The sequence below is a fragment of the Protopterus annectens genome, chromosome 1.part0 (genome assembly GCF_019279795.1).
Source record: "Protopterus annectens isolate FY-2018-M chromosome 1.part0, PAN1.0, whole genome shotgun sequence".
In the NCBI taxonomy this organism is placed as follows: Eukaryota; Metazoa; Chordata; order Ceratodontiformes; family Protopteridae; genus Protopterus; species Protopterus annectens.
The window spans coordinates 1,203,055,141-1,203,067,213 of record NC_056725.1 but is presented as its reverse complement, the minus strand read 5'-3'; the positions used below and the strand labels follow the sequence as shown (position 1 = coordinate 1,203,067,213).

General features: G+C 40.3%; 1 protein-coding gene across 3 annotated transcripts in view; it reads left to right on the top strand.

Moving 5' to 3' along the window:
• The window catches only part of EP400 (E1A binding protein p400), a 3,509,270-nt gene that overhangs the window by 453,674 nt on the left and 3,043,523 nt on the right, over positions 1–12,073 (top strand). For all 3 annotated transcript variants that reach the window (XM_044065578.1, XM_044065569.1, XM_044065563.1), the window contains one exon: positions 5,356–5,469. In XM_044065578.1, the coding sequence (XP_043921513.1) occupies positions 5,356–5,469 (114 nt within the window). The remainder of the gene's footprint in view (positions 1–5,355; positions 5,470–12,073) is intronic.

The following is a 12,073-nucleotide window of genomic DNA, read 5'->3' as shown; positions in this document are numbered from 1 at the left end:
TAATCTTTACAAAACTGAACTAAATAAACTTTCCATCTGTTGCAACAAAAGCGCTAGATTAGCTACCAGTGCCAAATCACAATCCCACCACTGCCTTTTCCTACAAGCCTTGCATTGGCTTGAATTTCTGAACCTATTAAGGGTACCATCAGCTCAGCTTAGCTCATATAATTATATACTATCGTGAGAAAACCCCTGACCTGACTGGCATGCTGAACTTCTAAAATTCAAATAGACAACTTCGGTCCTCCAGCAAAACCTTAATCAAAACCATCACATGTAAAAACAGCTCTGGGGAATCAATATTTGCCCATGAAATAGCAAAAATATGGAACAGTCTTCTCCCTGACCTCAGACTACAAAACTTCATACCCTCCTTCAAAGGTCTACTTAAGACATACCTCTTCACCAACCATCTATGCAACTGCAATTGACTCCCTGAAGTCTCATCCACTCAATATTTCTACACCCATCTGTCCTGGACGACATAAGCACACACTAACTGTACCTATCCATGTGTGAGCAGTAACATATATATATGTGTGTGTGTGTGTGTGTGTGTGTGTGTGTGTGTGTGTGTACATGTGCAAGAGCACGTGTGTGTGTTTCTGTTCAGTGTGTGTGTGTGTATATATATATATATTATGCTCTTGGATGTATATTTGCTTGAATGTATGTATGGAAGCTTAAGCATTTATATACTTGCTCTTATTCAGTTGTGAAATATCTTACAATGCTTTACCAGGTTCTTATCTACTCTCATTGTATATGTTGTACACTTGTATTTTTAACCAAAATGGGTAATATCTTCTTATTGTATACTAACTGCTGTAAAGTCTACAATCTGTATGCTACTACTCTGTAATGTCTCTTTTTTTGTAAAATTTTATTCTCTCTGTAAACTTATGGAGTTTCTCTCTCCAGGACTTCGCTGATAACGGACACTTGTTGTCCAGTTGGACTTTCCTGGCAAACAAATATTAAATATATAAATAAATAAAATGTTACGCAAATCTTAGGCTCTGCTTAATGGTGTTACAGAAAAATAAACTTACAGGTTAGAAAAAAATGAGATTTTTCCTGAAAACTGTTATCCACGGTATATATAAAAAAAACAAAATCATTTAATTACTGGAAACAGTTTCTAGATGATGGTAATTTGATGAGGTGGGAAGTGTTTTCCAAACTCAACATTATTAGGCCACATGACATCTTGAACTGTAAGAAATTGATAGGCTGTTTAAAAAATAAAATTGAATACCTGCTACCTACCTGAATTGATCCAGTGATGTTTTAAATTTTCAGGGGGATCTAAAATATGAACACTTAGTCAGCAGAATTTATAAAATTTTGCATGTATTCTGTTTTCTTATGAACTGTAAACTTCATGAGACTTTGTGAATCTGAAATACATATGAAATTTGACCATTATCTTTGGTGGGGGGATTGAGTTATAACTGTACCAGATAGTGTCACTTTTTTGTGTTCCAGTGTTTGCAGAAGTTTTTATAGCCCTCTGAAAAGTTATTCAGAATGTTCCCGAAGGTTATACCATATTGATGGAGGTCCTGGAAGCACCTAGTCGGTAATACTTGTTTTTCTAGTTGATCACAGTTTAAAAAATCTCAAGAATAGATGGAAGAGTGTTAATCCACCAGTAATTCAGGATTTATTAGTATTGCTAGGTAAGTCATATAATTCAGAACAGTCTGCCAAACACGCTAGATGCAGACAAAACAAAATGGTCTCCCTGGATTTCATATAAATGTGGCATTTATGTTGATGGTTGCTCCCTTCCTTGTATTTCTATTTACAATTGTAGGTTAGTTTAGACTGAACATTTGATAAATGCCACGCATATGATTTATTCATTGAACTTGACTTGCATTTCTTAAATTTATAATTTAGATTTGCTAACGGAGAGAACGGATGCTGTGTGATATTTAAAATATAAGTAATGATTGATTTAGAAATAAGTATTGTTTGAGACCTAGTCACATTTTAAGTGGAAATATGCTTTTATTTTTTATTTTTTCGTTTTTCACCATTTTTGTTAGTGTTTGATATGTGATTGAGAGTTTTGTGGTTTGTTTTAATTGATGTTCCTACCAGTAAAATGAAATTAAGTATTTATTTTGCTTTATGACACATCAGAACTGGGGCTCAACTTGCTAAACTTCTGAACTACTAGGTAAAGAGCTGTATAACCAAAAAGTTAAACTCAGCATTGATAACCATAATTTGAGTACCTCAGTGTGGAGAAAGACCTGCAGATACATTAAACCAGGACCTTTCTACAAACATGTCTTGCTATTGCCAAACACTTAAACACTATATTTTTAAGCACACAGACTTTACAAGTTATATAAGATACTTTCATTTTATTTCAGACCAAATTGCCATTTTTGGTCTGTCATCAGCAGTGCAGATCAAGTCTTGTTGCAGTGTGTACAGCCACTGAACTTGGGAAAGTAAGAAAGATATTTTTATGAAGAATTGCAAGCTGTACCCAACTGTGTCATGGAAAAAATTAAATTACACTAGCTGGGGACATTATCACTCTAACAGGTGCCAAACATAACAGTTGGGAAAGTTTCTGGCCCTTTTGGTTGTAATCCTGTAAATGTCAGTGGGTTTCACTTTTTCATTTTGCAGTCTGTAACAAACTAAGGAGTTGAAACACTTGCTTCCAGTACTAAAATGTAAATGTCATAAGTATACCTTGATATTCATTAATAAGTGCAAGAACATGCTGGGTCATGTGCAAATATACATTTACTACAGTATTTGTTTGTGCTTTGAGTGCCAGCCTTTGTTACAGACCATTGTCTGCTGAGTCATTCTGGCTTCTCAAATGACCAGCTGCAAAGAACACAATGCAGAGACTTGATGTTGTCATCCATATTAACCGAAAATAAGTCTAGTTTTAGGGAATCATTCAAAATTGTTGTATAACCATTTTAATCATAAAGCTGAAGTTGGAACAAATTCAGGGATACAATAACTAGAAACTGCATGTCCCAGTTTGTGGTGATGAACCCATAAATGGAGAACAAGTCATACTTGTGATCAGAAGACAAAAAGAAGGAAGGCAGCATAACTAACAGACAAAGCTTTGTGCAACCATCTCAATAGATTAAAAAAAACACAAAGCAAAACTGAAAGCGGTTGAAACAATGGAAGGGGAAAGCCAAGGTTACTGAATAAGCTCGTCAAAAGCAGATAGATGCAAATTGTGTAATACTCCAGGAGCCTGTAGTAGAAAACTCTTATGAGCCACATCCTGACATCTGAAAATGTCATCCTCAAGACCAGCAACTGTTAATAGGAAGAGGGTCACTTTGCTGTTCCTGGGAGCAGCGTACACTATGCAAACGGGAGCCCTCTCCTCCCCTCTTTGACAGCTCCTTTAAGCTGCTCAGTGGTAGGAAAGGGGCTGGCTTAGTGCCCCTGTGGCAAGGCCTACCTACATCTAGTGGATTACCTGATCTCATGGTTGGCAGTTCAGGCTTTACTGCCTGTCGCTGCCTGTGTGGAGTGGGCCAACGCACATTGAAAACTCCAGTGCTTGCATTTGCACAAAGTCAGAGCATGCTTCCTGAGCCAGTGCTCCACAGGTCAACACCTTATTGTCTCACTAGATTTCATTTGTGTGGTTTGCCACAGCTGCTTCCTTGACCATTAGAGTGGGTGAGTTAACTGCAGCCACTCACTATCCTGCCAGGTTCTACAGGTGGCTGAGTTGCTAATTGATCTTGGTCACTTGTAAATGCACTTAATATCTTGATAATATCTGCTGTAACTTCATTTGAGCCTGTTGCTTCCCCTTACTTAATTTTCATTACTGCACTTTGTACATTTGTGGTGGGTTGTTTTTCTTCTTTCGTTGTAAGCTGGGCATGTAAATTTACAGTTTCTGTGAGGCTTTCTTAATTCAAGCCACTTCTTGAAGTACTCCTATCTTTCCTTGATGTCCTCTGAATTGGTGAGCAGATTGCTCTGATGTCTGAAGAAGTTCTGTAATAAATGGGATGAAGGCGCTCAACTTTATTCTGGCTCCAGTGGATTTTTTTGGTTTCTAAGTTGGTGTGGTTCATTTTGAGTTTTTAGTGCAAGTATCCCTTTTTACCCGTTTCATCTTCTCTGTCTCCTAGTTTGTCCTATGCTCCTTTCTTTTGATTACTACTTAAACTACTGCATTCCATCATCCACTTTTCTTCTCTACCTGGCTTGACAGCATGTCTGTATCTTCTCATATTAAATACAACATTTGTATACTTAACCACAGTAGCTCTGGATGAGAAGGTAATTTCTTGTAAATCTAAACCATCAACCTTCCATTTCTCTTGCTGTCTTTGTCTAGATTTGTGTTTTTATACTTTGTCCAGCACACCAGATATCTAAAGAGGAACGTCTTCACGCACAGCATTCTAGATAAATAAGAAAGTTGTAGCTTGGAAAATTTTGGAATCCAAGTTGCCTGGTTACATGATTCCCACATTATGGTAAGGGTACATACATTTATCTAGTTACACAGATGATTCAAACAAATGACTAAGTGGCAGTGAGACCAATTTTAAAAGTGTTTGATAACTCGATTCTGCACAAAAATGTGTTTTTGTCTTCTTAGTATCATAGCTGTGTAAAATAAAACTGGTGTTCAATATGGAACACCTTTCAGTTGATAAAATTGCAGAGTTGCTGTGATTTTATGTGAAATAAAGACATTCACAGACCTTTGAACTACAGGAGTTTTTTGAGGTGGCATTCTGTGATCTGTCCATGCAAGTTGAGTAACATTTTCTTGTGTGGTTATACATGTAGATCCACACCCTTTCTATTATTGAACAGAGGTGTTGTATGTAAGTTAAGCTTTTCACAAACACTGAGTTTGCTCCAATCTTTAGTGCTATAATGTGATGATGATGATGCTCATGTTATGTCCTAGAGGTTATTCACCACAAAAGCCTTAGAAAAAATAATTTTGTGATGAAATAGCTGTGTTGTAATTGCTTTGACACTGGGGTGGGTGACTAGTGTATGACTTGTTCTCCTCTGAGTTCATTCTTTGGCTTTAGTCAAGTAAAGTTTTCATGTGTTTAGAAATGTGGAACTAAATGAGTAAGAATTGAGGTAGTTAACCTTATTGGTTTTAATGATTTGCTGTGGGTACATATTTCTTATCCGACTGTATTCTTTCTGTCTGTGGTAAAGGTAGTATGAAGTAGTAGACTAATGCATATATGTTACTGCCAAACACTTTGTCCACCTATGACCTTGTGTCTGAAGAATAAACTGCTGTTTTAATAATGGCTAGGGAAACCTTTGACACTGTGTTTACTTCTCGTCTTCAAGCTGCAGACCAGGTTAAGCGGCAGAGAATAGAGGTTGGTCGACATGGCATCGTATTTCAGCATCCGGGTGTGGTGTCAGGAGTTCCCCTTCAGCAACTTATGCCAACAGCACAAGGTAGGGTTGCTCAGTGGCATTAGCAGTATCTGCTAGAGTATCATCTAGTTTAAGTTGGGACGTTGCCATTTGTTGTTATACTGAGTTAAAATTAACTTGCAAAACATAATTTTGAGATGTGTATGCTCAGAGGGTTTCCCAAAAGTATCAGATAGTAGGCAGTTATGCTCTTTATTTGAATTTGCCAGCTGTGTAGTGATTATTTCTTTCTCCACCACCTCTCATTTTTTTAATGGTCTCTGCTGTCTGGTACTTAAAGGTTAGATTCGCCATGAGCAGTTGTGCTGTACTGCTTTCCTGTGAGATCAGTATGAGTACCACTTTTGTGGTAAAATGAAAGATGTACTTTCCATATGTATAAACTGGATTTCTTTATGGCTTGTAGACATTTTTCGGAAGACCTGTTGTACCTTATACTGAAGTCATACAAAGCATATGCTTATTACATTATCAGTTTACAATATTTCTGTAGGTCATATATTAAAGCACCTTAAAAATTAACTGAAATGGTAGCATAAAGTACACATCAGTTTTCTAAAACTTCATATTGGATGGACTGTAGTAGAACACAAGTTACAGCTTGAGGCATGGAGTTTTACTGTGGAATCCATCTTGGACATGATGGAGGTGGATACCATGATCTGGAATGTCTTATGATAAAGGGGGCTTTTTCACCTCTGGATTGCTAGACTGCTACTGCTCCTGACAACATGCCGTTTTTTCATCCAGTTTTAACAAATTTCATGGAATCTGTTACAAATAAACAGGGAAGAGGATGAGACATTGAGAAAGCCTGTTACACAGACTACTGCTGCAGACCTTTTGTGTTTGATTTCTCTTGCAGTGGAGAATGAAAATAAGACAGCTACTTTGTCAGTGGTTTCAGCTGTAGTACTGTTTTTACCAAGTGTCAATGTGACGTGCTAATCATGACCTTCGAATAGATTGGCCGTCTCCAGGGGCCTTCATAGGCTTCCTTTTCAAATTGTGATGCATGGCACACGTCATGATCGTACAGGGCCATCAACAGCAACTGCTTCTCATTTGCTGCAAGCAGTGGTCACCAGTGTTTGACTTCTCACCATTTAACTTGATTCTTTGCTTTTTTTTTTTTTTTTTTGTTACCTTACACATTGTTACGTAGTTACTAGGCATATGGAGTCCATGAGACCATTAAGGGGCTTAGCCTAAATTTCTCTCTTCCTAAAACACTGTCTGGTTTAGTGACTTGCTCACGGTCTCACAATTGGTAAAAGAAGGCAGAGGGATTGCAGTTCTGTCTTTCATGAGGCAACCTGCAATTCTTTTTTGCATTGCCACACAGTTCTGTTAATGCAAACTAAGACGGAGATGCTGGTTGGCTTTTGAAAACTAGTAGAATGTTATAAGTGGGCTCATTGCTTCTGGTCTTGGAACCTTTTGATAATTACAGGTGCTACCTTATGAGCCTTCCCCTTGCTGAATATGCATAACGTCTACTTAAGAGCAAAATGTTTGTGATCTGCTTTACACGAGGATTACATTTTCTGCTGAACTGCCAGCTGTTCATTGTCTGGAAGCAGCTGCAAGTTAGCTTTGGGTTTGTTTAGTAGCTGCTTTGCCATGTAGCCTGAGCAGTAAATGTTTGTCGACAAGAGCATGCCTTTGTGGTTAGAACCATTCACAGTGTCAAATGACACTCATTCTGCATGCACCCAACCCCCCCGACTAGGGTTCAATAAAGTTGCTCTTTCTGAGAGAGAGTTTTGCTTTGGTTACTCTTGACTGAGGGATCTGAGTTGGTCTGTTTTGTGTTTTTTGCTAACGCACCATCTGACCGAGAGGTCATAGGTAGACTATACACACATTAGCTTAATAAGAAAAAAGTAGTAAAGATGTACTTCAGGAAGTCTGGCTTTGAGAACACTTTCTGCACTTCATTGGCTTCGCAGGAGCAGTGTTTCAAGAGGGTAATTTTGGGAGTATACTTGTTTTTGGTTTAGGAATGAATTTTCTTTTATTTTTAACACCTTTATTGAATTTCAGGATTCTAATGCAGAATACTCTTTTTTTTCCCTCTGCTTCCCCTGCAGAAGATTTCTCTTTTGGTGAAACCTTGCATACTCTTAGGGAGCGTTTTCGCTGGGAAAGCCAGGATTACTCTGACTCTAAAAAGAGGCTTAGGGATTTCTTACTCTTGCCCCAACACAGGCCTTTAGCTATTCCCCCTGTACTGGACGTTGCTGATGATGCCTTTTTGGAATCGAGCTTGGCCCTTGATTCTTTACCTCTTGCTCCCAGAAAACCAGATAGATATTACAGGGATCCTGACTTTCACAAGTTCCTCTTTAAAAATCCTACTGTGGATCCTAAGACAATTTCACGGGGACCCAAGGGCATTAAGGCTACTACTGCCAAAAATCCCTACCCCCTCTGATAGAGATTCCAGGACGCTGGATAGATGGGGTAAGAAGGTATACTCTTCTGCAGCTTTGGCTATTAGGGCCTTAAACTGCCAGTTTCATGTTTTAAAGTATCAGCAGCATATTATTGGATTGGTTAAAGAGAAAATGATGCTGATTCCTGACTGTGCTGAAAATAAGGATTTACAGGATTTAATGCATTCTGCTGAACAGGTTGTAAAGCATACTTTGCAATGTGGTTTTGATTCACTAGAGGCATCTTCCAGGGCTGCTGTCACTGGCTCTGTTCTTAGAAGGCATGCTTGGCTTAAGGAGCAGTCTTTGCCAGATCATGTTAAAGCTAAATTGCTGGATGCCCCCTTAAACCAGGACCGCTTGTTTGGCAACAAAGCAGAAGTAGTACTTCAAAAGATGGAGGAAAAAGCTAAATCTATGCAGACTGTTAAAGATTTCTTGCAATTACAGCCTCCCAGATTTGGTAGGCAATGGCCCTCTAAGAATTGTTTTTTTCCTGCCTCTTCCAGGCCTTCAGTCCAAACCCAGAACCAGCAGAACACCCAGACGTCAGTCCCAAGGTACACACAGGACTAAGCAGTGGGTGGGCTCCCACTTCCAAAGCAGGGAGTAGTAAGACTCCCTCCTATGGTAAACTGTCTCAATGACTTGACTTTAAAACTTCCAAGCCCTGTACAACTGACTGCTCCTTTAAGGGGAAAGATTGCCCTGCAGGCAAAAAATTGGGTACTCATTACCCAGGACAAATGGGTTTTAAATATAGTTTCCCGAGTATACAGATTCCACTTCCACACCTTACCATCCCCAAACTGTTGGTCAGATTTACCCCCAAATCAGTGGGCAGAGACTCAAAAGCAAGTTTTCTCTCTCTGAAGTATCAGAACTATTCAAACTGTCCCAGAAGAGGAAAGGGGACACTGTTTCTACTCAAGACTTTTCCTGGTGCCCAGAAAAGACAACTCCTGGTGTCCCATCCTGGACTTCTCTATCCTAAACACATTTTTGGTGATCCCAAAATTCAAGATGCTAACTCTTCACCAGTTGCTTCCTATCCTAGGCAAGGATGCCGGGTTGGCAACACTGGATTTAAAGGAAGCCTACCTGCACATCACAATCAAGGAATCTTGCTGAAGATACCTACGCTTCAAAGCAGGCTACATGCACTGTCAGTTCTCTGCACTACCCTTTGGCTTATCTACTTTGCGAAAGGGTATTCACAGAATGTCTAGCTCCTGTCATTGCATTTTGCAGGCAAAGAAATATTCAAATATACCCATACCTGGATGATTGTCTAATTCAGACAGAAAGCCAAGACATACTATTGAATCATCTGGCGTTTATACAAAAACTGCTAACTTGTCTGGGGTACACCATAAACGAAAATAAATCACTTCTTGTACCCTGTCAACAAGTTGTATTCCTGGGAGCAAGCTTGAACACAACTTCCCAGATGGCTTTCCTCACGCCAGAGAAACAAGTTAATTTGACAGCCTATTTCAAACTACTGACCACAAAGACCCAGCTATCTGCAAGGAAAATACTGGCCTCCTGCATTCTCCTAATTCCATATGCAAGACTGCAAATGAGGAAACTACAGTGGTATCTAAAAAGCCTATGGTGTCAACATTCTCAGGATCTAGAAGCAATGATTCCTATCGTACCTTGCCTACAGATAGAGTTCCTTTGGTGGGCAGAGGCCTGCCACCAAAACAAGGGGCTGCCATTCACTCTACCCCCTGCCGCCCAAACCCTAACAACAAACGCATCAGACTATGCATGGGGGTCTCACTTGGCAGAGAAGTGCATTCAGGGTAAATGGAACCCAAGTCAAATGCACGTGCATATCAATCAAAAAGAAATGTTTGCTGTACAGAATGCTCTGACAGCCTTCAAGGACCACATTCTTCCAGGGCAATTAATGGTAAAGACGGACAACGTCACTGTTATGTGATACATAAACAAGCAGGGGGGAACCCACTTGTACCCTCTTTGCAGACAAGCCATGGCTCTGTGGAATACAGTCTTGAGCTACCAAATGCACCTACAGGCTCAATTCCTGCCAGGAAAGCTAAATACACTGGCAGACGAACTAAGCAGAAATCTCATGGACCCACACGAGTGGAAACTGGAACCAAAGATGTTCTTTGTGTTTCACCGTTGCAGTCATCACATTTGGGTTATCTGCTTGCAGTAGCCCTCGGTTGGCCTGATTATCAAAGTCTTGGGTCCTGCATCGGTTGCTGTCTCATCTTCCGTGACATCAAGGGTGTAAAGCATGCAGCCAACATCATTACATCAGTCTTTCTTGCCGTGCGGTGCCCGAAGCAGAAGCAGTTTGCAAGTGCCAGTCAGCTGACTCCTGAAATTTTCGTTTTCGAGTTTCAGAACCGAAGTCTTCAACTGAAGCTAAGTACCCCGTTGGGGAAACTTTTCTTGCTCTAAACCGATGTCAATAAAAGTCAGTAATTGTATTGCTTGTGGAAAGCAAATACCTCGTAAAGATTTTCATTCGTACTGTATTCCTTGCCTAGGCCCTGACCACGACATACCTCACTGTCGGTTTTGTGCCTTATTTAAACCACGCACTATTCGTCGTTGGTACATTTTCGTTTCTAAATATTTTGATACTTGGTTCAATTATCCAGATATGTCTTCGGTAAGCCACCCGACTAGAGACATTCTGGAAAAACGCAAAGATAAAGACAGACACAGGCCGCCTAGGTCCAAAGCTGCCAAACAAAGCTTCTCCTAGGCTAGTCACCAGTTCGCCGGTACTCAGTGAGGCGCTTTCGCAGCCCCTGAAACCCTTCACTTCAGATTAGTAGGCCTCTACTGAGACCCATTCAAAGTCCGGTATGCCCCAAGATGCTTCAACTGTGGAACCTGCGGATGTCTCTACCTTGGATGGGTCCAGAGCCGCTTTGCAGGCACTGGCTTCTGAGGGTGTATTCAGGCCTACTGACTTGCATATTAAACCGACGCCATCTTCTTCTTCTAGGCCTAAAACTCAAACCATGCCTAGGAAACCGACGCCCAGACTGCATGGTCAGGCCTCTATGCCTAAAAAACAAATAAGAATGGCTGAAGACCTTATTACTTTAATTAGGGGAAGCCAACCTTCCCCCTCTAAGAGACCTAGGACTGAATTTGCTTATGATACTTCTGACCAGGATTATGAAATTTCTGTCTCCTCTGATGACCAGGATTTGCTTTTATCTACCTATTTTTATCTACCTATGACGATTCTGATGCAGAGGACTCTATCCCCTCTACTTCTCCCCCAGAGGATTTTTCCTTTGATGAAACTTTGAATGATCTTGCGGAGCATTTTCACTGGGAAAGCCAGGATTACACTGATTCTAAAAAGAGGCTTAAAAATTTCTTACTCCTGCCCCAACACAGGCCTTTAGCTATCCCTCCTGTGCTGGACATAGTTGGCGGTGCCTTTTTGGAATCTAGCTTGGCCCCTGACTCTTTACCCTCCTGTTCCCAGAAAACCTGATAGATATTACAGGATTCCTGATTCTCACAAGTTCCTTTTTAAAAATCCTACTGCGGATCCTGAGACCATTTCACAGGGACCCAAGGGCATTAAGGCCACTACTGCCAAAAATCATACCCCCCCGATAGAGATTCCAGGGCCCTGGATAGTTGGGGTAAGAAGGTGTACACTTCTGCAACCTTGGCCATCAGGACCTTAAATTGCCAGTTTCATATGTTGAAGTATCCGCAGCATATTATTGGATTGCTTAAATGGAAAATGATGTTGATTCTTGATTGTGCTGAAAAAAAGGATTTACAGGATTTAATGCATTCTGCTGAACAGGTTGGAAAACATACTTTGCCATGTGGTTTTGATTCACTAGAGGCATCTTGCAGGGCTGCTGTTACCGGGTCTCTACTTAGAAGGCATGCTTGGTTTAAGGAGCAATCTTTGCCAGATCATGTTGAAACTAAATTGCTGGATGCTCCCTTAAATCAGGGCCACATGTTTGACGGCAAAGCAGAAGAAGTTCTTAAAAAGATGGAGGAAAAAACTAAATCTATGCAAACTGTTTAAGATTTCTTGCAAGTGCAGCTTCCTAGATTTAGTAGGCATTGGCCCTCAAAAAAATTGGGCCTTTCCTGCCTCTTCCAGGCCTTCTCATTTCAAACCCAGAACCAGTAGAACACCCAGGCTTCATTCC